The sequence below is a fragment of the Entelurus aequoreus genome, linkage group LG11 (genome assembly GCF_033978785.1).
Source record: "Entelurus aequoreus isolate RoL-2023_Sb linkage group LG11, RoL_Eaeq_v1.1, whole genome shotgun sequence".
Taxonomy (NCBI): Eukaryota; Metazoa; Chordata; class Actinopteri; order Syngnathiformes; family Syngnathidae; genus Entelurus; species Entelurus aequoreus.
The window spans coordinates 26,193,961-26,221,693 of NC_084741.1; the positions used below are offsets into that span (position 1 = coordinate 26,193,961).

A 27,733-nucleotide genomic window follows, 5' to 3' on the forward strand; every position below is an offset into this window, starting at 1 on the left:
CTCCTCAAAAAAATTAATGGAAATGTACAGCCTTGTCATTGAATAAAACAATGTACATGAAAATAAATAATTTGTGATTTGTAACGTTACCTATTAACAATAAAACACAAAATATTAAGGACAGGTCTCTCCTCTTTACTTCCCGGACGACCGTCTCGCGATACATCGTTTACAATGGAAAAACATGAACGCAAAGGACAAAAAGCACCCTATTAATAATCCATATAATATCACTTTTCTGCAAAACAACAACTTTTTTAAAGAAATCTGCTGTGTCCCTCTCTAACACGTACGTCTTAAGCTGGCTGCTGTAAACAACCCCACCCACTCTGCTTCTTGCCTCGTCTGCTTGGAGGTGGCTCTGACAGAGATTACCGTAATAACCTGTGTATTACTCAAAAGCGCAGATTCAAACCACTGGAATGCGCTCTCTAGTTCAAGACTTTCAGTAATTTGAAAAAAGTACTGCACATCGCATTGGCGGCTCCAGTTTCGATGGTGACGGTTTAATAAAATAATTTGGAAAAATCCGGCAGGCCGGGTTGAAAAGCTTAACTGGCTGCCCACAGTGATACTCTAACTCTATAGTTTGCCCAAGTCTGATTTAAATAATCTGATCTAAATCTTGTGTTGTTTCATCCAGAAGAAGTCATGCAAAATACAACATTATTCTAAATGTTTTCAATTTTGACACATTCTTTCTTGTGTCTCCCTCTTTTTATGTCACAATATAATTATGTCAATACTTTCAGGCACAGTATTTTCACGAACATGAATGATAATAATAAAAATAATACATGTAATTTATAAGCACCTTTAAAAAACCCAAGGACAATTCACAATATACAGATAAAATAAAGGATTAAATCAACATGTAGCAATCAAATAAAGGCGCGTGTAGAGGCAGTTACAGTGAGTATGCAATTTTGAACAAGTTGGTTTTGAGTCTAGATTTGAATGTATGAAAGGAGTCAAAAGTTCGGATGTCAGATGGGAGACATTTACAGAGTTTGGGAGCAGAGTGACTGAAAGCTCTACTCCCCATGGTGATGAGGCAGGTTAATGGCACAACAAGAGGAGGTTCTAAGGGAGCTTGCTGGAGTAGCGATGTTGAGGAGGTCAGACAAATAAGTAGGGATAAAGTTGTAGAGAGCTTTGAAGGTATAGATAATTATTTTGTAGTCAATTCTTTGCCTGACCAGGAACTAGTGAAGTTTTAGCACAATGGTTGGGATGTGATGAAACGAGGGGGTTTGGGTTATGATCTGGAGCAGAGTTGTGGACCATTTTGAACTTGTGGAGGGACTTCTGGGGGAGGCTGAAGAGAAGGGAGTTGCAATAATAGGTGCAGGAGGTGACCAGACTGTGAACAAGGATGGAGGCAACATGAACAGTAAGAGAGGAGCAGAGCCGGTTATTATTACGGAGATGGAAATAAGCAGAGTAAATAATGTTATTGATGTGAGATTGGAATCTAAGATGGCACTCAAGAGAGGAGGGGAACACTGGAGGGTTGTCAATAATTATGAAGAAACTGTTGACTTTAGAAAGTGAGGATTTTTTTTTACCCATAAGAATCATTTCAGTTTTATCAGTGTTTAATTAGAGAAAGTTTGAGGAGAACGAAAATTTTATTTCAATTAAGCAGGAGGTGAGGAAGTGGCTTGGTGGAGAGGTAGAGTGGGTTTAATCAGCGTGGCAGTGGAAGTGATGTTAATTTTTTTTGGAAGATGTGGCCAGGGGGAGAAGAAGGTAAGTGATAAAGAGGTGGGCCCAAGACATATTAAACAGGACACCTGTAATTAGTGCAGAATGTATTTGTAAAGTTACTATTTATTAATGCCTTTTGACATATCAGGGCCATTTAATGATGACTTGACATAAAATTATTACATATGGAACCTTTAAGCATTGAAAACAGCGTCTTGGTGTGGCCATCTTTGGAACTGGCTGGAGTTATTAATAATAGGATTTAGTTTGTGTTCTGTGCATTTCTTTGTGGATGGTGAGGCCAGGTTTTTTATGGAGTCGCTCAGCTGGCGACATTTAGCTTTCAATTTACAGAGCTCTGGGGTGTACCAAGAAGCGTTTGAGGTGAAGAAGACAGATCGGGATTTTACTGGTGCAAGGGACTTTAAAATGCTGCTAGTTCATGTGTTAACAGTTCATATTCAAATGAGGTGAATGCAGGCACAATTCGTGGAATGACTTTCCACTTCTTCCACTCAATGACCGCGAGACCGCCTCCCCTGCTGTTGCCATGGAGACGACACATGTAAACAAAGCCAGCAAGAGTGGATTCAGTTAGTCGTGAGAAGTCGTTTGGAAGTTGCCATGTTTCAGTCGGTCAGAGGAAGTCTGCAGTCCATAAGGAGATCCATCACAAGGAGTCCCTTGTTTTTAATTGAGCGAATGTTAAGTCAATAGAAATTGACGGCGGTCTTGTTAGCCGACCTGACTTGACATTAACACCAGCAGGTCGTTACAATACTTATTTATACAGTTTTGTTTATTGCCAATTACATAGCTTTCTGCCAGTAGCATTGAAAATTGGCCCGTCCTCTGCCGCGACTAGTTTAGGGGTTGCACAGTCCACCTTCATGAATGTATTTTCCTTTGCCCGTCCACTAAAGGAAAACTGATGTTCCGAATAATTAGTTCCAGTGCCAACAAAGATGTCGATGTTGCGGTTATCATCGCTCACTCTTCACAAGAAGGGAAATATTTACTCAACGAGAGCTGTGGTTGCTCCTTTAGGAAACACTAGCTGTGCGCAAAACCTAAATATCGCAATAACAAACTGGTAATGAAAGCGGACAAATTTTTAAAAAACTCTCAAATATCGCTTAAACTTTTTTACGCCCTCATGGTTTTTCCAGACGTTTCGATATTGAAGTGTGTCGCAAAAGCATGATGGAAACACTTTTTTTCACATTTCCAGGGTACCTAAACACCGAACCGGCGGGTCGTCTTAGTCTCGCTTCCGATCGGTCGACCGAGGGGGAGCGAGGCCGCACCGGGCCGTCTCGCAGGTCCCTTCCCGGCAATAGAGGCTGATCCGCAGGTTCGTAGAGACCCACATTCTCGAACAATGTCGAGGAGGCCCTTGAATTCGTCTGTGACTTCCTTGTTCACAATTCTCTCCCAAAAATCCTTAATTCTTGGCCGCTGCCGTACGTAAGGACTTTGCCTATTCAAGATTCAAGATTCAAGATTGTTTATTGTCATATGCACAGTTAAAGGCCTACTGAAACCCACTACTACCGACCACGCAGTCTAATAGTTTATATATCAATGATGAAATCTTAACATTGCAACACATGCCAATACGGCCGGGTTAACTTATAAAGTGCAATTTTAAATTTCCCGCCACACTTCCGGTTGAAAACGTCTATGTATGATGACGTATGCGCGTGGCATCACAGCGGCAACGGAAGTATTGGTACCCAATGTGTCACCATACAAAAAGCTCTGTTTTCATCAAAAAATTCCACAGTATTCTGGACATCTGTGTTGGTGAATCTTTTGCAATTTGTTTAATGAACAATGGAGACTGCAAAGAAGAAAGCTGTAGGTGCGATCAGTGTATTTGCGGCGGACTACAGCAACACAACCAGGAGGACTTTGAGTTGGATAGCAGACGCGCTACCGTGAGCTTTGGCTTCCAAACATTTGATCGCTTGCCCGTACGTGCGTGTCGCTATGTGCATGTCACGTATGTAACTTTGGGGAAATATATGTTTCTTGCCGACTCTGATGGCGGCCGGGGTGTCGTCGAAAGCTACAACGCCCGCCGCCGCTCCGTAGCTAAGTTAGCTTCAATGGCGTCGTTAGCAACAGCATTGTTAAGCTTCGCCAAGCTGGAAATTATTAACCGTGTATTTACATGTCCACGGTTTAATAGTATTGTTGATCTTCTGTCTATCCTTCCAGTTAGGGGTTTATTTATTTTGTTTCTATCTGCATTTGAGCCCGATGCTATCACGTTAGCTCCGTAGCTAAAGTGCTTCACCGATGTATTGTCGCGGAGATAAAAGTCACTGTGAATGTCCATTTCGCGTTCTCGACTCTCATTTTCAAGAGGATATAGTATCCGAGGTGGTTTAAAATACAAAATCCGTGATCCACAATAGAAAAAGGAGAAAGCGTGGAATCCAATGAACCCTTGTACCTAAGTTACGGTCAGAGCGAAAAAAGATACGTCCTGCACTGCACTCTAGTCCTTCACTCTCACGTTCCTCATCCACAAATCTTTCTTCCTCGCTCAAATGAATGGGGTAATCGTCGCTTTCTCGGTTCGAATCTCTCTTGCTGCATTGTAAACAATAGGGAAATGTGAGCAGCTCTATCCCCTGTGACGTCACGCTACTTCCGGTATAGGCAAGGCTTTTTTTTAATCAGCGACCAAAAGTTGCGAAATTTATCGTCGTTGTTCTCTACTAAATCCTTTCAGCAAAAATATGGCATTATCGCAAAATGATCAAGTATGACACATAGAATGGATCAGCTATCCCCGTTTAATTAAAAAAAATCATTTCAGTAGGCCTTTAAACAGACAGTTTGCCGTACAATGAAAATCTTACTTTGCTAGTCCATCCTTCAACAAGTCACACGGTACTTAGCTAAAAATAAAAATAAAAATGTATATACAAGGCACAGTAAGTAACATAACATTATTGCACATTCTGATTGACAGTCAACAGTATAAATATGGAGGTGACCTTGGGTCACAGCAGCAGTTAAAGTGTCTTTAGTGATCAAAGCTGAAAAGTGTCTACAGTGATGTTTCACAGTTTGGGGGTGGTCATGGTAGCTGTCTTTTGTTCAAAAAGATAAAAGTAAAACGGGGGGGGGCTAGCATTCACAAGTCAGCATTCACAAGCCTGATGGCCTGTGGGTAGAAACTGTCAGTCTCGTAGTCCTGGATTTCAGGCTCCTGTATCGTCTGCCTGATGGTAGGAGGCTGAAGAGACTGTGCTGGGGGTGTGTACTGTCCTTTATGATGTTGTGTGCTCTCCTGGTGGCCCTGGTAGAGTACAGGTCCTGTAGTGAGGGGAATGCTGCTCCTGATATGTACTGAGCAGTTTTAATCACTTGCTGGAGAGCCTTCCTGTCCTTAGCAGTGCAGTTTCCATACCAGACCGTGATTGAGCTGGTAAGGACACTCTCAACCGTACTTCTACAGAAGTTACTGGGAATTGGGTGGCATGCCAAATTTTGTCAGCCTTCTTAGGAAGTACAGTCGCTGCTGGGCTTTCTTTATTGTTTGTTGGGTGTTGTGATCCCAGGTGAAGTCCTCGCTGATGTGGGTCCCGAGAAATTTAAAGGTTTTCACCCTGTCCACCTTTGTCCCGCCTATGTACAGAGGTGTGTACTGTGCACTCCAGCTCTGTGGGTCAATAATCATCTCCTTGGTCTTGTCTGTGTTCAAGGAGAGATTATTATCCTGACACCATGCCACCAGTTCCGCTACCTCCCTTCTGTACGCTGCCTCAGCTCCCCTGGTGATCAGTCCGATGACCGTAGTATCATCTGCAAACTTGATGATACTGGTGTTGTTCTGGGAGGCCACACAGTCGTGTGTGAAGAGGGTATACAATAGGGGGCTCAGCACGCAGCCTTGTGGGGTCCCTGTGCTTAGAACCTTTGTGCCTGATGTCTGGTTGCTGATTCTGACTGACTGGGGCCGGTTTGTGAGAAAATTCAGGACCCAGTCACAGAGAGCCGTGGAGTTTAGCAGTGAGTTTTTGTGGGATGACCGTGTTAAAAGCAGAGCTGTAGTCGATGAATAATAGCCTGGCATAGGTGTCCTTGCCCTCTAAGTGGGTGAGGGTGGTGTGGATGACGGTGTTGACTGCATCCTCAGTGGACCGGTTCTGCCGGTAGGCAAACTGTAGAGGGTCCAGTGTGTCTGGGATAGTCTTCTTGATGTGTGACATGACTATCCTCTCGAAGCGCTTCATCACTATTGGGGTGAGTGCAACAGGGCGATAGACATTCAGACAGGTCACAGTGTTTTTCTTTGGCAGGGGCACGATGGTGGTGGTCTTGAAGCAGGTGGGCACATCAGCTTGTGCTAGTGACAAGTTGTATATGTCAGCAAGTACGTCAGCCAGCTTTGAGGAACACACCCTGAGGGCCTGGCCGGGGATGTTGTCTGGGCCGGCTGCCTTCCGTGGGTTTGTTCTCCTCAGAACTGTACGTACCTCTGCTGTCACAGTGAGTGGTGGGTCCTGCGTGCGCTCCGTGGTCAGAACCCCTCTCTGTTGGTTGGTGTTGAGGACCTCGAAGCGGGCGTAGAACTCATTCAGCTCATCTGGTAGTGAGCGTTGGCTGTTTGTGACCCTCCTGTTCCCCTGCTTGTAGTCTGTGATGTGTTGCAGGCCTTGCTACATGCGACGGGAATCTGTGGTGGAGTAGAATCCCTCCAGCTTTAGTCTGTCCCGAGTCCCTTGGCCTCGCTGATGGATTTACGCAGGTCATATCTGGCCTTCTTGTAGTCCTCAGCGTTGCCTGAGACAAATGCAGTGGAGCGGGCATGTAGCATCACAGTTAATCCACGGTTTTTGGTTTGTGTATATTTTGTATTGTTTTATGGGAACAATGTTTTCCACACATGTGCTGATGTAGCCAGTTACACTGGAAGCATATTCCTCTATGTCCACAGTACCGTCATCCCTCTGAGCAGCAGTTTTGAACATGTCCCAATCTGTACTCCCAAAGCAGTCCTGAAGCACTAGTTCAGTGTCTTCATTCCACACTTTAACAGTTTTTCTCACTGGGGGGCTTGCTTGAGGCACTGTCTGTACGCTGGATATAGAAAAGCTGAGATGTGATCAGATAGTCCAAAGTGTGGTCTGGGTACAGCCTTGTAGGCTCCCCTCACGTTGCAGTATACTTAGTCCAGAGTGTTTTCTCCCTCGTAGGAAAGTTCACAAACTGATGGTATTTCAGGAGGACACTCTTTAGGTTGCGTTGGTTAAAATCCCCAGCTACCGTGAACGCAGCATCGGGGTGTCCGGTCTCTTGTTTACTGATGACGTCATGCAGCAGCTTCAGCGCTGTAGTGGAAGTCGCCCGTGGCGGGATGTAAACAGACAGTATAAACACTGCACTGAACTCCCTTGGCAGGTAAAAAGGTCTGCATTTCACCATCAAAAACTCAATGTTGTCCGAGCAGTGTCCGAGCACCAGCGGTTACTCACGTAAACACAGACGCCGCCGCCTCTCGCCTTTCTTAAGCCTTTGTCCGGTCTCCACGGTAGACTGAGTGCTTTGCTAGCTGGATAGCAGAGCCTGGGATGTTGTCCGAAAGCCAGGTTTCCGTAAAAATAAGAGCACAGCATTCTCTCAGTTCACGCTGGGATGTAATCCTGGTTAGCTAGCAGCAGGCTAGGTAGTGGTGGTTGTGTAGCTCTAGCATGTAGCCCCGCTCTCTTGCCCCGCCACCTTGTTGTTGTTTTGGTGTGGCTATGGTTAGCTGGGTCTCGTCGTAGAAGAAAGTTGAAGTCCGTCAGACTATAAGTGAGCTATGAGCGGTTAACCACTGCCGGGATTGTCAATGGCTAATTGTAATCACAGCTCCAAAACCATGGAATCGCAAAGTGTCCATCTTCCTTAAAGTGGAGTCTCGCGGGATGAGATTTGACAAGAATTACGGCTCATGACACAAAACACAGATAAGTCGCAAATGTACTTTGTCGAACATTTTGAAAAATCGCTTTTATTTCGTAAAAAATTGCAATGGAAACACAGTTATTGCTCTTTAGCGTTTTGGAAGAGAATTGCAAGCCACATGCAAGCCCCCCATGGAACAAATCAAGACGCCGTCAGAAGGGACGCAAGCTATGTGACGCAAGAGTATATTACAGCCTTGACCCATTACTACCCACTCAATGAAGACTCATTCATTGAATATTATTATTATTATTATTATTATTGTTTGTGGTATATGACATTTATTACGTCGCACAAGTCCAAAGTTACAGTGTATATTTATTTAAAATATGCATATTTTCTGTTTCTTTTGCAGAAAATATTAATACAAAAATCCATATAAAAACAGGTTTGCTACTAATTTTCTTTGCAGGTCAAAAGTGGTGATTTTTATAATCCAGCAAAATAACAACCTTGTCAGTATAGTGTCAATACAGCCACAGTGAGTGTGGCATAGTTTGCCCCTCACTCACTCCTTAATGTATGTATATATGTGTATGTATGTATATATATATATATATATATATATATATATATATATATATATATATATATATATATATATATATATATATATATATATATATATATATATATATATATATATGTATGTATGTATGTATGTATGTATGTATGTATGTATGTATATATGTATGTATGTATGTATGTATGTATATATATATATATATATATATATATATATATATATATATATATATATATATATATATATATATATATATATATATATATATATATATATATATATATATATACGTAGGACAAGTGCAGAATTACAGTGTAAATTTTTTATACATTTTTTTTAAAACATTATTTTCTGCGACAGACACACATGGTGGAGACAGATGTGGAAAAACAGATTTGGAAAAACAGTTAAGGATACAGACACACAATGTAGTCAGGCTTGTTGGAAGTACTTTTAAACCGTCTAAATTCCAGCATCAAGACTATATTTTAGGCAACAAACTTGTCATTAGAAAATACACTATTGGGATGTATTTGAAATGTTTAAAAGTAGTACAATAATCAAATGTGTAAAGGAGAAATACAAAGAACAAAGATAAGTCACCCTTGCACTCTGCCTGTTAGCTTTTCTCTGGTCATCGGGAAGAGGCGGCATTGGGTAAGGGTATCTCCTGCTGGATGCAATCGATCCTGTAGAGGAAGTGGGGGACTTAGCAGGAGACAGTGTCCTATAAGGAGAAAACAAATATTATTATTATAAAAATGTTGCTTTTATGCTGTTGTTTGTCGCGGCTGTTGTCGCTTTAGTTTTTCTACACAGTACGTAACACTATCATGTTCAAACAACTGTGTACAGTAAGTGCACTCATGCTTTCCTGACATGCTTTTTAACAACATGTAGTCAATATTACAACTAATAATAATAATAATTCTGGTAATTGTTATGCTTTGAGTAGCAAGCAAAAATTTGAGTTACAAGCATCCCGCCATTAGTTGGCGTAGCGAATGTCACAGTAAGATCGGACCAAACATCTTTTCTGACTCGCTCTAATTATTATTATTAGCTCGGTGGTGGATGAGTCTCCACCGCCTGACAGGTAGGCACCTCACAGGGGAGGAGCCAGGGAATGGAGGCAGAGTGGAACACGGAAGACAACGCCCCAGCCATCATTGAGGGGCGGTACATTTCTGTACCTGCTCAATCAGCCTGAAGTGGCACCAGCTGTGCGGCCAGGTGGGGCCCAGCTACAAACCTTTCTTAACTCTGCCTCATTCTGGTCTGGCTCTCCTCTGTGTCAAGGCAGGTGCATCAGTCGGTAAGTGAGACATCCACTATTTCCCCACTGTCCTTAGTGGGGAAATAGTGGATGTCTCACTTACCGACTGGTGACATTTTTTACTTATGTTGTGTTTCTCTTGTTTTATAGGCAATTACCTATGACATATAAAGAAGTGTGCTGTGTGAAGGATTGAGAGCCCCGGATGGGAGATATTAATGTTTGTTAATGGACACTTTAAGTTTGATACTTCCACGCTCTGCCCTTCCTACAAAGACTTGTGCAATAAATGGCCATTTGAGCTTTCTGCAAACCCAATCATGTGTCTTGGTGAGAATCAGGTGCCACATTATGTATTTTGCTCATTTTAAGCATACGCTGCGCATTGATTTAAAAAACGCAGCACGAAGTTCGCTTTTTTTTCAACTACATCACTGAATACTGCTCAGTGCAGACTTAATGAGAGCCAATGACCATAATAAAACAACTTACAAAGTCTACTGTCATTAAGATACCAACTGCTAGGATGTTAATATATTCCCAATTGGATGAAGAATGACTAATAATCCTCACGAAGAGAAGGGGGGTGAAACCAAGCATCTTTTCATGTTCTCGCCATTTCAGGGTTTAAATTGGTTGTCAAAGTGTACCAACTTGTCGGAATACATCCTCGTTCTTCTACTATCCAGGTGAGAGGCATGATTTAGGATCAACAATAAAGTTTGACGTGAAAGAAAAGGATGAAGCAGATGATCAGTCGAATATGTCAATATTGGCACACAAGCTTGTGATCATGGTGCCGCTATAGTTTGTATTAGCGCTTATAAAAATAAAAAAAAATCAATAATACTTGGTGAATATTCAAGCCACGACATGTAAATGGGAGTATTGTTGGTGCTTTCTGGATTTTTTTGTATTAGGTTTTATGGGTGGAATAGAGGACCTCCCGTTGGTTCTGCTGCAAGCTGACTTTTATCTGTTTATTTACGAGTTAAAATGCATTACCAAAAAAAATACATCAGTCAAAATTCCAAAAATAGTGCATTTGTGAGTGACGTCGCGCATATGGCGTCAAGTATAACAAAAAAAAAAAAACACCAAATCTTTCTGGCTGGTCAAAATGTATTTGTGGTGGGCCATCACAACAAACTGCCAATATAATGACATTTTTGAGAGTGAGATCAATGTAACAATGTTCATTGTCACTATGACACCATAGTAACCAAACATTTGTCTATATGGGCGCTACAGTGACAACAATCATACTGTTTCATTTACATCCCTCACAAAATAGAACATTATCTTTGTAAAGACTGAATTTGTGGCACAGCTTTGCATTAGAACTATACAGATTGTGGCAGTTGAGTATATTAAGCTTAACACTCCCTGATTATGCAGCTTTACAGCCACTGGTAAAAACATTCCTTAATGCAGCTTTACAGCCACTGGTGAAAACAGTCCTTATTTTTTAACATTTTATATTTAATAACATTTTCAAAAAGTACAAAATGTTGACTTGCCAAATATTCAAATGAGTCTTATACTGCATATTAGGAATGTGACCTTAGAATACTGTAATTTACCATTCAATTCCGATTCTTTAGGTGGCGATTTGATTAAGAGTAATTTCTCAATTCAAACTAATTCTCGCATTATATTATGGGTTAAAATGATGATGAAACAGGTTACAGATTACAAAAGCTACTCTTGGCTGCTGACATATTCGCAGTTTGCCAAAATCTGCTCGGTGGCCTTGTGGTTAGAGTGTCCGTCCTGAGATCGGTAGGTCGTGAGTTCAAACCCCTGCCGAGTCATACCAAAGACTATAAAAATGGGACTCATTGCCTCCCTTGCCACCAAATGATTCCCGGGCGCGGCCACTGCTGCTGCTCACTGCTCCCCTGTGGGGATGGGTCAAATGCAGAGGATAATTTCACCGCACCTGTGTGTGACAATCATTGGCACTTTAACTTGAACTTTAAGTTTACTCACTGTGCGAAATTGCTACAAAAAAGATGGCCGAAAAAAAGTATATAAAAATGTTTATTTAAAAAAATAAAATAAAATAAAAAATAGTTCAAAATCGATTTTTGAAAATGATCAATCAATATAGAATTGTAATTAAAAAAAAAATCAGCACCCTCCACTACCATAAATATTAGGGAATCGAAAACAGGTGTTGCTTTTTTTTTTTTTACATTTAAGGAAGTTACGCTACAATTTTACAGTATTTCATTATTGCATACGATACGTTACAATATTCCATTTAATTTTATGTCATTACTTTTGTATGCTTCTTTGCTGAAAACATATTTTCATTAGCATTCGGCAGATTAAAACACATTGTTGTGTATCCTGTTTCACCTCAACAGCTTCAGCTCAAATTTGCTATTATTTTATGACTGTAAATATTATCATTCACAGTTTTATTGCTTTTAATGTCAAGGTTGTTTTATTGTGTTATATAAATAGTTAAAAGTTTGAATTTTTCTTTACTACTCTGTTGGCGACGTAATTGTCCTACAAGTTGTTTTTTGTGTTCTAATCCTCTCAGCACTGCCTGCCACGCGGTACTTACTCTGTAGAGTTGGAGCGAGCACGGAACTTCTTTCCTTTCAGTTTCTTGCGATTGCCCCCGAGATTCCCTGCGAAGCGATAAAGAGTAAACATATGAGACATGACAACATGCAGTTGTATTGTAGGTGAGTTGGGCGCTACCTTGCCACGAGTTGCTCCTCGGTCGGCCATTTTCGCAAATGTCAGAGATGTGTTTGGCATCTGGGATTCTCTCGCTCCACGAGTGGGAGAGACCATTAGACCTGCACACAAGGCAAATACACATGATGCCATTGCAGCAGATGACAACCTAATAGTACATAACAGTCACTGAAATCTACATTGAAATATCCTTTGTTGGTCACCCCAATGTTGTGTAACTCTAAATTTGACCACATTTTGGGGGAAAAATGACAAACTACACAAACCTTTATAGCTCCAAACATAATCACAAATGATGTCACATGAGAATTAAGCTCTGTGAGCACCTAAAGAATGACTTCAATTTGATGCATCAACAGGGGGAAAAGTGAACTTACTGCAACATACCAATAGCATAGCAAAAGTGGCACTGCTGTCCTGGCTGTTCAGTACAACCCAGCTAAAATCGACCACAAAAAATATGCTATTAGACTCTATATGAAGGGACTTACCTCTCAGGCATACATTAATCCTAATTTGTATTACTTAAAGGCCTACTGAAACCCACTACTACCGACCACGCAGTCTGATAGTTTATACATCAATGATGAAATCTTAACATTGCAACATATGCCAATACGGCCGGGTTAACTTATAAAGTGCAATTTTAAATTTCCAGGGGAACTTCCGGTTGAAAACGTCTATGTATGATGACGTTTGCGCGTGACGTCAATGGTTGAAACGGAAGTATTCGGACACATTGTATCACAATACAAACAGCTCTGTTTTCATCGCAAAATTCCACAGTATTCTGGACATCTGTGTTGGTGAATGTTTTGCAATTTGTTTAATGAACAATGGAGACTGCAAAGAAGAAAGCTGTAGGTGGGATCGGTGTATTAGCGGCTGGCTGCAGCAACACAACCCCGAGGACTTTGAGTTGGATAGCAGACGCGCTATCCGATGCTAGCCGCCGACCGCATCGATGATCGGGTGAAGTCCTTCGTCGCGCCGTCGATCGCTGGAACGCGGGTGAGCACGGGTGTTGATGAGCAGATGAGGGCTGGCGTAGGTGTAGCGCTAATGTTTTTATCATAGTTTTGACGAGGTCCCGTAGCTAAGTTAGCTTCAATGGCGTCGTTAGCAACAGCATTGCTAGGCTTCGACAGGCGGCACAGCATTAACCGTGTAGTTACAGGTCCAGTGTTTGGTTCGGTGTCTCCTGATAGTAGTATTGTTGATCTTCTGTCTATCCTTCCAGTCAGGGGCTTATTTCTTTTGTTTCTATCTGCATTTAAGCACGATGCTATCACGCTAGCTCCGTAGCTAAAGTGCTTCACCGATGTATTGTCGTGGAGATAAAAGTCGCTGTGAATGTCCATTTCGCGTTCTCGACTCTCATTTTCAAGAGGATATAGTATCCGAGGTGGTTTAAAATACAAATCCGTGATCCACAATAGAAAAAGGATAAAGTGTGGAATCCAATGAGCCCTTTTACCTAAGTTACGGTCAGAGTGAAAAAAGATACGTCCTGCACTGCACTGTAGTCCTTCACGCTCACGTTCCTCATCCACGAATCTTTCATCCTCGCTCAAATTAATGGGGTAATCGGAGAGTGGGGTCCGAATCGCTCTCGCTGCTGGTGTAAACAATGGGGAAATGTGAGGAGCCCTTCAACCTGCGACGTCACACTACTTCCGGTACAGGCAAGGCTTTTTTTACCAGCGACCAAAAGTTGCGAACTTTATCGTCGATGTTCTCTACTAAATCCTTTCAGCAAAAATATGGCAATATCGCGAAATGATCAAGTATGACACATAGAATGTATCTGCTATCCCCGTTTAAATTAAAAAAAATCATTTCAGTAGGCCTTTAAAGGCCTACTGAAACCCACTACTACCGACCACGCAGTCTGATAGTTTATATATCAATGATGAAATCTTAACATTATAACACATGCCAATACGGCCGGGTTAACTTATAAAGTGACATTTTAAATTTGCCGCTAAACTTCCGGTTTGAAACGCCTCTGAGGATGACGTATGCGCGTGACGTAGCCCGGGGAACACGGGTATGCCTTCCAAATTGAAGCCAATACGAAAAAGCTCTGTTTTCATTTCATAATTCCACAGTATTCTGGACATCTGTGTTCGTGAATCTGTTGCAATCATGTTCATTGCATTATGGAGAAAGAAGCTGAGCAAGCAAAGAAGAAAGTTGTCGGTGCGAAATGGACGTATTTTTCGAACGTAGTCAGCAACAACAGTACACAGCCGGCGCTTCTTTGTTTACATTCCCGAAAGATGCAGTCAATATGGAAGAACTCGGATAACAGAGACTCTAACCAGGAGGACTTTTGACTTCGATACACAGACGCCTGTAGAGAACTGGGACAACACAGACTCTTACCAGGATTACTTTGATTTGGATGACAAAGACGCAGACTGTGAGTACTGTACTACTGTGAGTATGCAGCTTTGGCTTCTAAACATTTGATTGCTTGACCGTATGTGCGCAACTTTTTTTTGCGTATGTACGTAACTTTTTTAAAATATATAAGCTTTATGAACCTTGGGTTAGGTGAACGGTCTTTTGGGCTGAGTGATTGTGTGTGTTGATCAGGTGTTTGAATTGTATTGGCGTGTTCTATGGAGCTAGGAGCTAGCATAGGAGCTAGGAGTTAGCATAACAAAGACGTAGGTGTTTTTATGCAGGATTAATTTGTGTCATATTAAATATAAGCCTGGTTGTGTTGTGGCTAATAGAGTAAATATATGTCTTGTGTTTATTTACTGTTTTAGTCATTCCCAGCTGAATACCAGGTACCGTGAGTATGCAGCCTTGGCTTCTAAACATTTGATAGCTTGACCGTACGTGCGCGTCACGTACGTAACTTTTTAAAAATATATGAGCTTTATGAACCTTAGGTTAGGTGAATGGTCTTTTGGGCTGAGTGATTGTGTGTGTTGATCAGGTGTTTGAATTGTATTGGCGTGTTCTATGGAGCTAGGAGCTAGCAGAGGAGCTAGGAGCTAGCATAACAAACACGCAGGTGTTATTATGCAGGATTCATTTGTGGCATATTAAATATAAGCCTGGTTGTGTTGTGGCTAATAGAGTATATATATGTCTTGTGTTTATTTACTGTTGTAGTCATTCCCAGCTGAATATCAGGTACCGTGAGTATGCAGCCTTGGCTGCTAAACATTTGATAGCTTGACCGTATGTGCGCGTCACGTACGTAACTTTTTAAAAATATATAAGCTTTATGAACCTTGGGTTAGGTGAACGGTCTTTTGGGCTGAGTGATTGTGTGTGTTGATCAGGTGTTTGAATTGTATTGGCGTGTTGTATGGAGCTAGGAGCTAGCAGAGGAGCTAGCATAACAAACACGTAGGTGTTTTTATGCAGGATTAATTTGTGGCATATTAAATATAAGCCTGGTTGTGTTGTGGCTAATAGAGTATATATATGTCTTGTGTTTATTTACTGTTGTAGTCATTCCCAGCTGAATATCAGGTCACCCCCGGCTCTCACAGCATCTTCCCTATCTGAATAGCTTCAACTCCCCACTAGTCCTTCACTTGCACTTTACTCATCCACAAATCTTTCATCCTCGCTCAAATTAATGGGGAAATTGTCGCTTTCTCTGTCCGAATCTCTCTCACTTCATGCGGCCATCATTGTAAACAATAGGGAACTTTGCGTATATGTTCAACTGACTACGTCACGCTACTTCCGGTAGGGGCAAGCCTTTTTTTTATCAGATACCAAAAGTTGCAATCTTTATCGTCGTTGTTCTATACTAAATCTTTTCAGCAAAAATATGGCAATATCGCGAAATGATCAAGTATGACACATAGAATAGATCTGCTATCCCCGTTTAAATTTTAAAAAAATCATTTCAGTAGGCCTTTAAAGCATTGGCTGTACAGTTATTAAAGTAATAAGCAACAGTTTAACACTAATTTCCTGTGGGAGTAGTTAAGTCTAAGTCTAAAGGCTGTGACTGGGTTTGGCTTTCGAGGCCTCGCTGTACTAAAAGAAAAATAAAGGTATTACATAGTAGTGAATAGTGTTTGACCTGCCACCTTGTGACTGAAGAAGTCAATGGTATTGTATGCACACGCACGCACGCGCGCGCGCACACACACACACACACACACACACACACACACACACACACACACACACACACACACACACACACACACACACACACACACACACACACACACACACACACACACACACACACACACACACACACACACACACACACACACACACACACACACACACAGTGTAAAGGAATGGAGGATGGCACACCTGAAGCCAAACACTGAGATGTTCTGAGTTATGGATGGGATGGATGGAGTGAAGGACAGGGCACAAATCTGGAGATGTGACAGGCAGGCTGACCTCTTCTTGGAGCTGCATCCCGAGTTTGTGCTCATGCCGGGCGGCATGTCGCTGTAAAATGAATCAGCATCGCTGGGCTTTGTTACATAGTCACCTGGGGGCATTTGCCTGCACATACAAAAGACGGTATTCATCTTGAGTACGTACGCGCAGGATATCATCAACCTATAACATTAAATTAGTGTTTGTAATGATTTATTTGAACCAGCTTAGTAATGCAATTTTCCCAATGCCGTATTGGTCAGTCCAAAAAGAGCAGTCAAATGTCTTTATGCTGCCAAAGAGGAACTACCAGAGCAATCAATCACGCTAGCTAAAGAAAGGTATACAGCGCTGAGACACCTGCGAAAGACATTCTAGGAACTCCAGAACCAAATAAAAGTGAGTCAGGTGAATGTATATATCCAATTCAGCCTGTATATACTGTATACAGTAATAATAACAATAGAATGATGATATGTATTGTACCATATTTCCACCTTGGAAAAATAATGGTTCATATAAGAGTGGATTTAAACTTCTGACCACAACTGTATTTATCATTTTAGTTATTCTGGTATTTTTCCTTTTGTATTGGTGGGTTAAACAATCTAAATCCCTAATTACAGCACAGCATTGAATATTAAACTGGAGAATGAAGTGGGTTAGCAAACCGGCAGAATCTTCGGTGGACCTCAGACTCCACGTAGCATCTCTGCTTGTAGCTCCTGAGAGGTGAAGAAGTAGACTATCAGTGTGGTAGCGCTCCTTCCTGCACTGGCTTTAACAGTCTGTTGCTGAAGGAGCTACTCAGAGTCAGTGTCGTGTAATAATCATCTTTCTGAGCATTATTACTTTGTAAAAGCAGAAACCCTAAACAGTATTTTGTCGGGTCTCATTAAACATGCAAAAATATATACAGTAAGTCACTGGGACACTTACTTGTAGCACCAGGCTGTCACAGCAAGTATGAGGGCAAGGAAAAGGATGGAGCCTACGATGGCAGAGATGATGATATTGGTACTGGTAATGCCTGATACACGAGAAGGAGACACAAGGAATCATGTTTCTGTTAATGACTCCTGTTTCAACTCATAGGGGGACAAACAAAACCACCACACACCAGAGAGGAACACACAATAACAGCACATCTAGCAAGGAGAGTGTTAGAAGGAGAAATCAGGTTTAACAACCGCTATTCATAAAGAGCCTTATTCTCCAATGGGTTTAAGTGTGCAACTGCGCAGATTTTGGCTGCACGACATTCTCCCACTCGACTTAAATCTTTCACTGCACGCCTTCATCCAAGATGTACATTTTGAGTGGAGCAGGTGTTCCCTGTCAAATCTGGCCTCCCATCGCTTCTGAGAAGGTGAGACATTATAGTGCACTAAAAGTTTGGATGCAGTGTACACCACACATGATAAAACAGTAAAATAAACTTCCAGAAAACTATCAAATGTATTCTGATTGCTTCAATTGAGACACCTGCAAACAAGATGTGGATAAAAGCATTTTAATGCCATTTGTATTAACTATCAAACATTTGCCATGTTTAGACATCCTGACACGTTCGTTGTCGCATTGTGGCGATGGTCGTATTTCTCACCATCCGGCAGGAAAAGGTAAGGAGGCGGTAGAAGCAGCCGCGGGTAAGCAAGTCTTTTATTCCATGTAATGAGCCAACAAACAGCTCGAAGGTGCACGGAAAAAAGCACAAGAAAAGTTGTGCGAGTTTAACGACTTCAAAATGTCGATACTAACGCTGGAAATAAGCAAATAGCAAAAGAACGTACCTTTCGCGAGGAAGGCAGGGTGACAACAACTTTTAAAGCTGTGAAAAGGTGAGAAAACTCAGCGCCCCGGTAACCAGAATGTAAACAAAAGGAGCACTGAAACCGAAAATGACTTTTATACAAAGGAAAATAACCACAAACAAAACACGATCTGTCGTAAACAGGCCATAACACATTCTGGAAGTTTAGACATACAAATTCATCCGAACCATGATCATTGAACTCTGTGATTATTTAATATAAAATATAAAAATTTAGCATCTATCAATTGATTCGATTTATTTTTGAGAGTTAACATCCAACTGTTGTGCTCGCTTGCGTGAGCTCACATACACAAAACGCTGAAGCCCCTCTGACACATCACGGCTTTTACAAATATTTGTAATAAACTGAACTTTTAACATAACAAATAACACCAGCATGGTTATAATAACAAGTGAAACAAAGTTTGATCTTCAGATAATTATTCACATCCAGCCAGGAAAAAGAGGAAATGTTGTAGCTTGCATATGCACACTGCATCGCCATGGTGAGACATGTTCACGTGGCAAGCACTGCCTGGCATGATATGACTTTTTCAAATTTAAAGTGTTATATTTTTCATGATTTATAATGAAATTCAGAAGTGTTAGTGGACCATTTTTACGCAATCGAAGTAAAAGGCGTCAGAGCAAAGTCTACCCCATTAGTAATGAGCTCCGTCTTCATTCCAGACTTACGCATTTTTTTCTCACCTACTGTATGTGGGGTGGGTGTTTACCGGCTTGATTAGAGAATACGAATTAGAGGAACTTCAAGCGCAATAAAAAAAACACTTAAGCACAAACGGGTAAATAAGGCCCAAACGGAATTGTAGGGTTCCTCATTTGGAGGTTAGTAGGAACAACTTCACATCATTTATTTGAAAGGATGGCCTATAACTGGAAAGGTAAGAGGAGGAAGAACCAGGGAATGACAAGCAGATAGAATGAAATAGTAACTTAAATCTGACCTCAAATCACTGCGTCAAAGACCTACCTGTCAACAAAGAATAAGTGTGGAAAAAAACAAAACAAATGATGGTGACTGGTGATGACCAATCAACAAAACAGCAAAACAAAAAACATAAAAATAGTAATACAGCAGTAAGTGTTGGAGAAAGGCAATAAAGTGAGCATAAAAGTGGATGAGAGGAAGAGAGAAAATAATAACAAAGGATAGTGAGAATTGGTGAGAGCGCTACCTGATACAGAGGCTGTGGGTCCCACTACGAGATAGCTGAGCGGCGACGTGGCGTTACAGTCCTCTCCCGCCCAGCCCAGGTAACACACGCACTTCAGCTCATTACTGCACACCTGCACCAGAATATAACAGCACAAATACAGTCTGATTCCATCAGACAGGATACAATTATATTCTGAAAATATTGCCCCTGAAACTGGCTTTGCAAAAGGGATTTTGTTTTAATTGTGTTATTGAATTGTGAATTAATTCTCTGGAAATAAATAGAATTTTGGTGCTATTGTCTCGTATCCAAACAATCATGATCCTTTTGTTTTCTGGGTGGTACTGTGGTCACTGCGGGTAGGCTTGGCTCAGCTTCTGGGCTTTTGTTTATGCATGTCTGGCTGTTCGGTGTTTTGGTGCACTTGAGCGGTTTGCTGTTCGCTAGCCGTCAGCTGAGCGGCGGACCTGCTGGAGGTGCACTTTAGAGCTTTTAAAGGAAAGCTACTGTACTGTCCTGTAGAGGATGTTGTGTGTCAAAGCTGCAGTATACTAGTGGAGGATATTGGGTGTCATCTTGGTTTCATGATGTGGAAACGTGGGGAGGGGTGGTACTGTTAAGTTCCACATCTGATGGAATTATCAGACATGTCGGCCCAGTCAGAGACCACGCACTCCTGCCAGTTTCGCCATTTGGCTCCTTGTTGAAGGACAGTGTCGTGTGAGGTGTGCTGCTTGGGAACAGTGTTGGGGTTAGGGGGGATCAGTTTGGGTTGCCTGTGCAGGTGGGGGTGCATTTCACTTTATGGGGGTATTCCCGGGCACCTGATGTCTCTGGCTTTCCTGAGTGGTGTGTATTGAAAACAGGAAGTGAACACATTTATTTATTAAGATAGGGTAATATTAAATAAGCTCTGGTTCTTCCTACATATTTTTGGTCATGTTTGTGAAATTGGAAACATGAGATGTGCATAAATGTTACTTTATGTGCATGTTTGAAATAAACTAAACATAAACTCTATGTATGTAAGACTAATGTACATGTTTCAAATAAAACAAATGTATTTACTCGTATGGGTAGGCATAACAAAACCATGTTAGTAACATGCAACTTTTATTCCCCATGATCAAGCTACCCTTCAAAAGTTTCTATTTAATTGCACTGTTGCAGTTGCATTTTATAGGTTATTCTTTTCTCCCGTAATTTCTCATATCTTCCTGTAAATCCCCCCAAAATAATGGTCAAATGGCTAATCGAAATATAATCGGCTAGCTGCTTATCGTCATCTAACAATCAAGAATACAAACTAGAGTTTTTCACATGGATATTATACTGTATGCATACAGTATATTGATGTTTGTACCCCATGTCCCGAGCAGACGGTTTTGTCAGTGGTCCCGGGGCAGATGCTAAAGTTGAACTGCTGGAGGGGGAGACATTTGTGGTTGAAACAGATGTGGTCTGTCCCGCAGGCCGTTCCATCCTCCACATAGCCCAGGTCAGTGTCTCCATCGATCACCACATGAGCACCACTGATACAAACACAAACACATCACAGTCACATGCCCGACACATTTTTAGATTAGGGACTCACAAAAAAATGTATGTGAGTGCGTGCACCTGCAGTCCAGTGAGCCACTGTGTCTTGCCACTGAAAAGGATGTTAGGCCTCCTTGTAGTTCTCCCAGTCGTGGAGGGGGCGAGATGTTGGAGCATAGCAGATAACCGCAGTGAACGTCCCTGAAATAACAAGATGCAAATAGGAGCACAGTTGAAATGTATGAGAGATAGTCACAGAAGACTAACTTACTGTTTGTTACACTGGATCCAGGTGTCTTTTTCTCTCCCACAGTTGCCCTTCTCTGTCCCCTCAATGTTGAGCTTCTCATAGCAGAACTTGTCAGCCGCCGTGGCCTCTGGAAGAAAAAACACACTAAATATACCAAACATGTTACATGAAATCCATGTTGTTGTTCTTCTTAATACCCCAGAAAACCATATATCTAAAAAATCCACCATCACAGGTTATTAGTTCTTACAAAAAGTATTTTTTTAAACAAAACTAAAAAAGGCTCTTAAAGCTCAGCCTGTTGAATCAGTGTAAAAAAAAAAAAAAGTAACTGTACAATATTTATAGTCACATTATATTACATCAATCATCAATCAATCAATCAATGTTTATTTATATAGCCCTAAATCACAAGTGTCTCAAAGGCCTGCACAAGCCACAATGACAAGGATGTACCGAGGAGTACAGAGCCCACATATCAACATAACGTTGATGTAATATAACAAGCACTATCAGCATTAATGCAAAAATCATTCCATAACACATCATTGGACAATTTTGACCAGTATTTTAAGTCAAAGCATCATCATTTTGTAAGGTACTTTTTTGAAGCCTTTATTTTGTTAGTGCAGTCAGACTGGATGTTGCACACAGAACTAAAATGTGCTGCTGTTTTTAATGATGGTGGTTATCTTTTTGAGTAGAGACAACTTGAGGCTGTGTAGAAAAAAAAAGAGCTGCTGTCCTGTCTGTACATCGATCTTATATCAGTGGTCTTGTCCAAATAAGACAAGCAGATGTATCATGGGTTGTTCATTGCTATAGCATTAACTTTGTAGTTTGTTCACATACGTAGGAAAATGTGCATGTTGTGCGTATGTGAATGGACAGGTACCTATTTTTACATTGTGTGTGCATAAAAATGGACAAATAGATGCTAGCATTGTGTGTATGTACATGGACAAATCGCGTGCGTGCGAATAGACAAATTGCCTCATTAAGGGTGTACATGAATGAACACATTGTACATTCCATATGTGAATGAACACCCAGATGTTTACCTTATGAGCATGTGATAGACATTAGCTTTCATTGCACAGAGAAAAGAATAAACAAAAAACTTACTCTCGCCCCAAATGTACTTGCACTGTTTATCTTTGGTTTTGCATCTTCCATTAAAGCAGCGCCCCTACAGAGACAAATAACATGCCAGGAATATGCAAATGTATATTAAGTATATAGTTCAACGTGTAGTATGGTCGTCTCACCTGGTCTTTTTCACATGTGTAACCATCCATCTTAAGCAGATTTGGTGGACACTGTCAAAGCAAGCGAAATGTTCAAACTTGCGTTTGATGCTTGGCTGAAAGTGGGGATATTGCTCACCTGGCTGGAGATTCCTGTGCAGTTTTCGGGGATGTCACAGTCATTCACTGCATCCCGGCATACAACCCCCATGAATTCCATCTGTGGGAGCGCAAGAAAGAAAACTACATCACTTATTTAAGGTGTAAAGGCTCCCTTGTTAAGCATTGGGCGTAATCATTTTAACCAATATGGCTACAAATGTTTCACAAAGAAGGGGTTAGCGTGAACTGTTTGCTACCTGGCAGTTATTGCAGCACAATCCATCGCTACATTTAGAGCCTTGAGTTAGGGTGCACTTTTTACAGCAGTTCTCTCCCTCTTTGGCACAATCCTGTTACAACACGTTTAAAATTATTCTTTGACACAAAATCTCCTTTTAACATTTCATCACAAGTCAATGTGGGCAAAATAATCATGCAAGATTAGACCAAGTTTGACACTGCATTATTTTGTTGCTGCCTAAATAGACCATCAGATAAGAACTAATGCTAATGAAGTTAAAAGTGCATCCCCAAGAGCACACATGCAGCCTATTTTGATGGCAACTTACTAGTGGGCTGCCACAGTCACACTCCTCTCCTGGCTCCACAAAGCCATTTCCACATTCAGGAGGGTCCAGCAGCTAAAAGAAAAACACAATCAATTATAGCACAGACCTCCATCAACGAATAAAAGGGGGCATGATTTTAAGCTTTGTCATAGTTTAAACATAACATTTATATGTCAAATAAGAGGAAAATATTCATAGGTTCCCTTCAAAATCTCACATTGCACACACATGCAAAGTGTGTGTATGTGTTTGTAAATGTGTGTGTATGTGTATGTGTGAGTGTGTCTGTGTCTGTGTCTATGTGTGTGCGTGTGTGTGCGTGCGTAAGACATACTTTCTGGGGTTTGTTGAACAGGCAGGCTGCCCCGCCACTGTTGAGGAAGTTATAGTATTCCTCCACATTGCAGTCAGAGAACCTCTTGGGCAGGTGAATGCTGTTCAGCACAACCACAGAGTTACAATGTGTTATCACGGCAACTGGCAGACAACACTGTGTGGAGGGATAAGTCTCTGAAACACTACAGGATATTATATAATATTAATAATTACTCCTTAATAGGGTAAATTAAACATAGATCTTAGAGATAATAATATGATAATTAAGACACATATCCCATTCGATGAAAGGGCAGGAATACTTGCAATTGAGGAGATCACTTACTACAACTGTGATCTACAATTGCAAGGTTTGACTATAGTGTTGTTGTGTTTTATCTTTATCCTGCCTTCTCCTTTATGTCTGCACCTGTGTATTCAGTGATTCGTCCGCGGCGAGGGGCGAACCTTGAGGCACACCTGCTCGCAATTAGCCCACCAGTATTTAGGCTCGTCACTGACAGCTTGGCCTTGCCGGTTAATGTATCCTGAACCCCTCTCGTGCATGCGCCTGCTTCACCTCACCAGACCTGGTACGTTGTCGCTCCTTAGTCCTGAATTTCCTAACCTCTTTTGTGTTTGTTTCCTAGCCTCCCTGAGGTAAAGGGGATTCTTTTGTTGGACTCTTGCCCTGCTCAGTGCGCCCTGGCCTTTTCTCCTGCCGACCACTGAGGAACCTATTTTGTCCAGGTTACATGGTGTGCGCTTCTGCCCCATCACCCTTAGTTATCCCTTTTGTCTAATTAAATGTTTTCATTTTTTGTAATTCCACCTTGTCTCCCATCTCTGCATCCTGGGGTCACCCCCCTTGACCAAGACCTTAACAAGTGTGTTGATAGATTTTAAGATGCATTCAGAAGTTTTGCATGGGGCAATGAAGCCTAACAGAGAAGATGCAGAATTCTAATTTGAACCGTTGTTTCATCCACTTTCAAGTCAATTTGATTAATCCTCATAACAGAAAGGGAATAGAATAATAAAAATGTATCTGGATTTCCATCCAGAACCACTTGCACATCCTAATTATTTGCTTTCATTTAATTTAATGAATTATATTTAATTATAATTATATCATGAATTACATGTGTGATAACTCAAGGACTGCAGCTGAATTGAGATGTTTTTGATATGTTGTGAAAGTGAAGTAATCCCTAAAGGTCTGAGGGGATAACACAAAAAAATACCCTTTACCTTCATTTAGCCATTTTGTATCAGATAAGATTAAATACCAAGGTGATTTACGTTTTGACACAGTGAAAATACAACGTTCACACATGCAGGTGCTGTGGAGTAGAAAATAAGCTTACGTCAATGGACATGGCTGTTGTCGTACAATGAATACAAGTGTTGATTGAAAGCAAACAAGTGTTGATTGAAAGCAAAAGAGTAGAAGAAAACATGTGACAGAGGAGCTCGTCCTCTGTCACATGTCTTCTAACCTCCTGACCTATTAGGATAGTTGGTAAGTGCTTTGGGAAGCAGAGTACCACACGGGATATATATATTAATTTGATGACACTGACATTGCAGACAGTATCAATCAAATACGCATGGACGAAACAAGTTATGGAAAACGATGAAGGAGCCAATGCGAGAGGTGATGTTATCCTTAAAATAAACAAACAAACAAAACAAAATAACTGACCTATAAAAGATACACTTACACTCACCGGCGACACCACACAAGCTCAATCAATTGAGATCCAATACAAATTTGTTGTCTTTCCAAAGGTAATATAACAGGTATTTATTTTACTGTGTCTGCAGTTTGAAGTCATGTAGAATTGTATTGCAGTACATTTGTGTGTAAAATGTCAGAAAATTTAATATTACGTTTGTAAAGGCGCAATTGTAATATTGGACCACAGATTGAAGATAAGCTGTACCTAATGAAGTGTCAAATGGGCATAGACTTGAATAACATAGATCACAGGTGTCAAACTCAAGGCCCGGGGGCCAAATATGGCCCAGCATATCATTTCATATGGCCTGCAAAAGGAAATTATCTATACATATACATGTTTCGATTTTGAAAGAAAAAAATGCATGTACTGCAAGCAGTTGCATATCTTTTAAACTTTAATAAATACAACACATTTTATATTATCATGCATTCAAAAATGTTTTAGTTGAAATTAAAATAAAAACTTAAATATCTGCTTGACTTATGCAAAGCAAGGTATCTATCAAATTGTACTCTAAAAATTACAATAGATTTTGCAGGGGGAAAAAAATGGCAGCTCAGTCGCCAGAATTTTTAGTGGTAATGTTTTTTTTCTTTGCAGAAAATGTCCATTGTACATTTTACGGTAAAATTGTGGTGACTGATCTGCCTGTTTTACTGCAAAATCTACAGATTATATTTTACAGCAATAAAATATGATATCAAATATAAACGGCAATTGTGTAATATCATGAGATGAATCCTTATACAGTAAATTTATATTTATATTATTATTGACTGTACCCCTCCAAATGCAGCCATAACTACAATGAAAACGAGTTTGACACCCCTGTTACAGTAGATGGCGCGTTAATGTTCAACATGATGAAGACAAATACAGCCCATGTAGAAGAAACTTTAAAAGTCCATCAAACTGCATTAGTTCACATCATTTGAACCAAACAGAGACGTTTGCAGCGGCTGTCGAAATGTGGCAAGAAAGGTTGTGATGGCTTACAACCGTTCTCCCAAAGAGCACAAGCAATGTTTTAGCCAGGCTTCTGCTCACCTGCTGTCTCATTTGGTATAGAGGAGGAATGCAAGAAATATTTAAGAGGATACACCAATGCACAAACACAACACAAATCACAGTGATGCAAAGTTATGGTTATTTTTCTAACGTGGCACAAATAAAGTGAATGTGAACTAATATCATGAAAGAACAATTGTTTAAACAGGTACCAAAAAACCATTAACTAATAGAAAATGGGTTTGTGTTGACATTCACTGGGAGGTTCCCAACTTGCGCCAAATATACTGTGCACTGAATACAGGTAAAAGGGTACAACTGAGTTCTTATATTTGTAGAGTTAGTAAGTTCATTTCTTGATGACAACAAATACTTTTACTTACCCAACATCATCCATGATGCAGCCTGACCAGTAATCGTCACATTTGCACTCTCCTGAAAGAAAATATTAATAAAAAAAGTCATATTGTTTGGAAATATGATTGCAAATAAAATGTGTTTTACGATTGATGGATTAGAATTTACCGCTAAGGATCCTCTTCTTGTCAGAAAAGATGCCAATGTTCTGCCCTAGGGATTGAGCGAGAGTTATGGCCATCTCATCTGTTTTTCCATACTAACGGACAGAGACGAATTGACCATGAGCAAAATTAGTTTGGCAAAAGAAGATAAACATGCTCAATGTAGACTACTGATGACAAATCAACATCATCATCCTAAAGTTTACCTCATTTACTCCTCCCCCTTTAGAGAGAGAGCACACACCTCCCATGTAGGACGCTCCGCTCCAGCTGTGAAAGAGATTTCCTCTAAAGAGAATAAACCAAAGGTAAACAAGGTCAAAAGTCACTTTATTGTATAGCCCCTAAAAAATGGTACGGACTGGCTGATTCATGTTGACATACTGACATACATAACCAAAACCAAAAATAGCTATTGCTAAAGTGACTTTGTCCAGAGACATAAGTAGGACGGGTGATAAACAAATAAATATAATACACAATAATGAGGATTTTTTTTACCTACAGAAAACATTTTTTCCAGCTTTTTGCATATTTTCTGGGTTTTCATATATTTCATACTCTTACAGCTGCGACACTCATTCCATTGTTTGTTCATTGACAGTCACTTTTATTTGTTGACTTTTCCTCAGCTTTAACGCCATCTAGCCTCATAACCCAGCCGCAAGGCTGACCGAGTTTTGAACAATTTAAAATAAATGGCATTTTGTCTAAGTTATCACACTCCTTAACTGGCTGGCCTCAAAGCTGTGTGGTGACAGCCTTATTTTTCCTTCCTGTACACAAACAAGTGCCAAAGTAAGCATGCTAAAAGGACCCTACAGGAATTTGCAGATTAACGAAAATAGTCCAGACATTAC

The 27,733-nt window shown here is 40.7% G+C and overlaps 1 protein-coding gene across 6 annotated transcripts in view; it reads right to left on the reverse strand.

The window, feature by feature from the left end:
- The window catches only part of adam22 (ADAM metallopeptidase domain 22), a 191,877-nt gene that overhangs the window by 7,946 nt on the left and 156,198 nt on the right, over nucleotides 1–27,733 (reverse strand). For 2 of the 6 annotated variants that reach the window (XM_062062763.1, XM_062062762.1), the window contains exons 12-30: nucleotides 27,080–27,161; nucleotides 26,878–26,968; nucleotides 26,736–26,787; nucleotides 23,619–23,718; nucleotides 23,285–23,356; nucleotides 22,973–23,065; nucleotides 22,753–22,833; nucleotides 22,635–22,685; nucleotides 22,492–22,555; nucleotides 21,388–21,493; nucleotides 21,198–21,317; nucleotides 20,941–21,109; nucleotides 19,596–19,707; nucleotides 17,520–17,610; nucleotides 17,252–17,305; nucleotides 16,506–16,706; nucleotides 12,198–12,298; nucleotides 12,058–12,124; nucleotides 8,807–8,930 (exon numbers count right to left, since the gene is read on the reverse strand). In XM_062062763.1, coding sequence (XP_061918747.1) covers nucleotides 8,807–8,930; nucleotides 12,058–12,124; nucleotides 12,198–12,298; nucleotides 16,506–16,706; nucleotides 17,252–17,305; nucleotides 17,520–17,610; nucleotides 19,596–19,707; nucleotides 20,941–21,109; nucleotides 21,198–21,317; nucleotides 21,388–21,493; nucleotides 22,492–22,555; nucleotides 22,635–22,685; nucleotides 22,753–22,833; nucleotides 22,973–23,065; nucleotides 23,285–23,356; nucleotides 23,619–23,718; nucleotides 26,736–26,787; nucleotides 26,878–26,968; nucleotides 27,080–27,161 — 1,831 coding nt within the window. Of the gene's footprint in view, nucleotides 1–8,806; nucleotides 8,931–12,053; nucleotides 12,125–12,197; nucleotides 12,299–16,505; nucleotides 16,707–17,251; nucleotides 17,306–17,519; nucleotides 17,611–19,364; nucleotides 19,387–19,595; nucleotides 19,708–20,940; nucleotides 21,110–21,197; nucleotides 21,318–21,387; nucleotides 21,494–22,491; nucleotides 22,556–22,634; nucleotides 22,686–22,752; nucleotides 22,834–22,972; nucleotides 23,066–23,284; nucleotides 23,357–23,618; nucleotides 23,719–26,735; nucleotides 26,788–26,877; nucleotides 26,969–27,079; nucleotides 27,162–27,733 lie in introns of those variants that run through there. The other 4 variants (XM_062062764.1, XM_062062766.1, XM_062062765.1 and 1 more) reach the window with 4 other exon arrangements.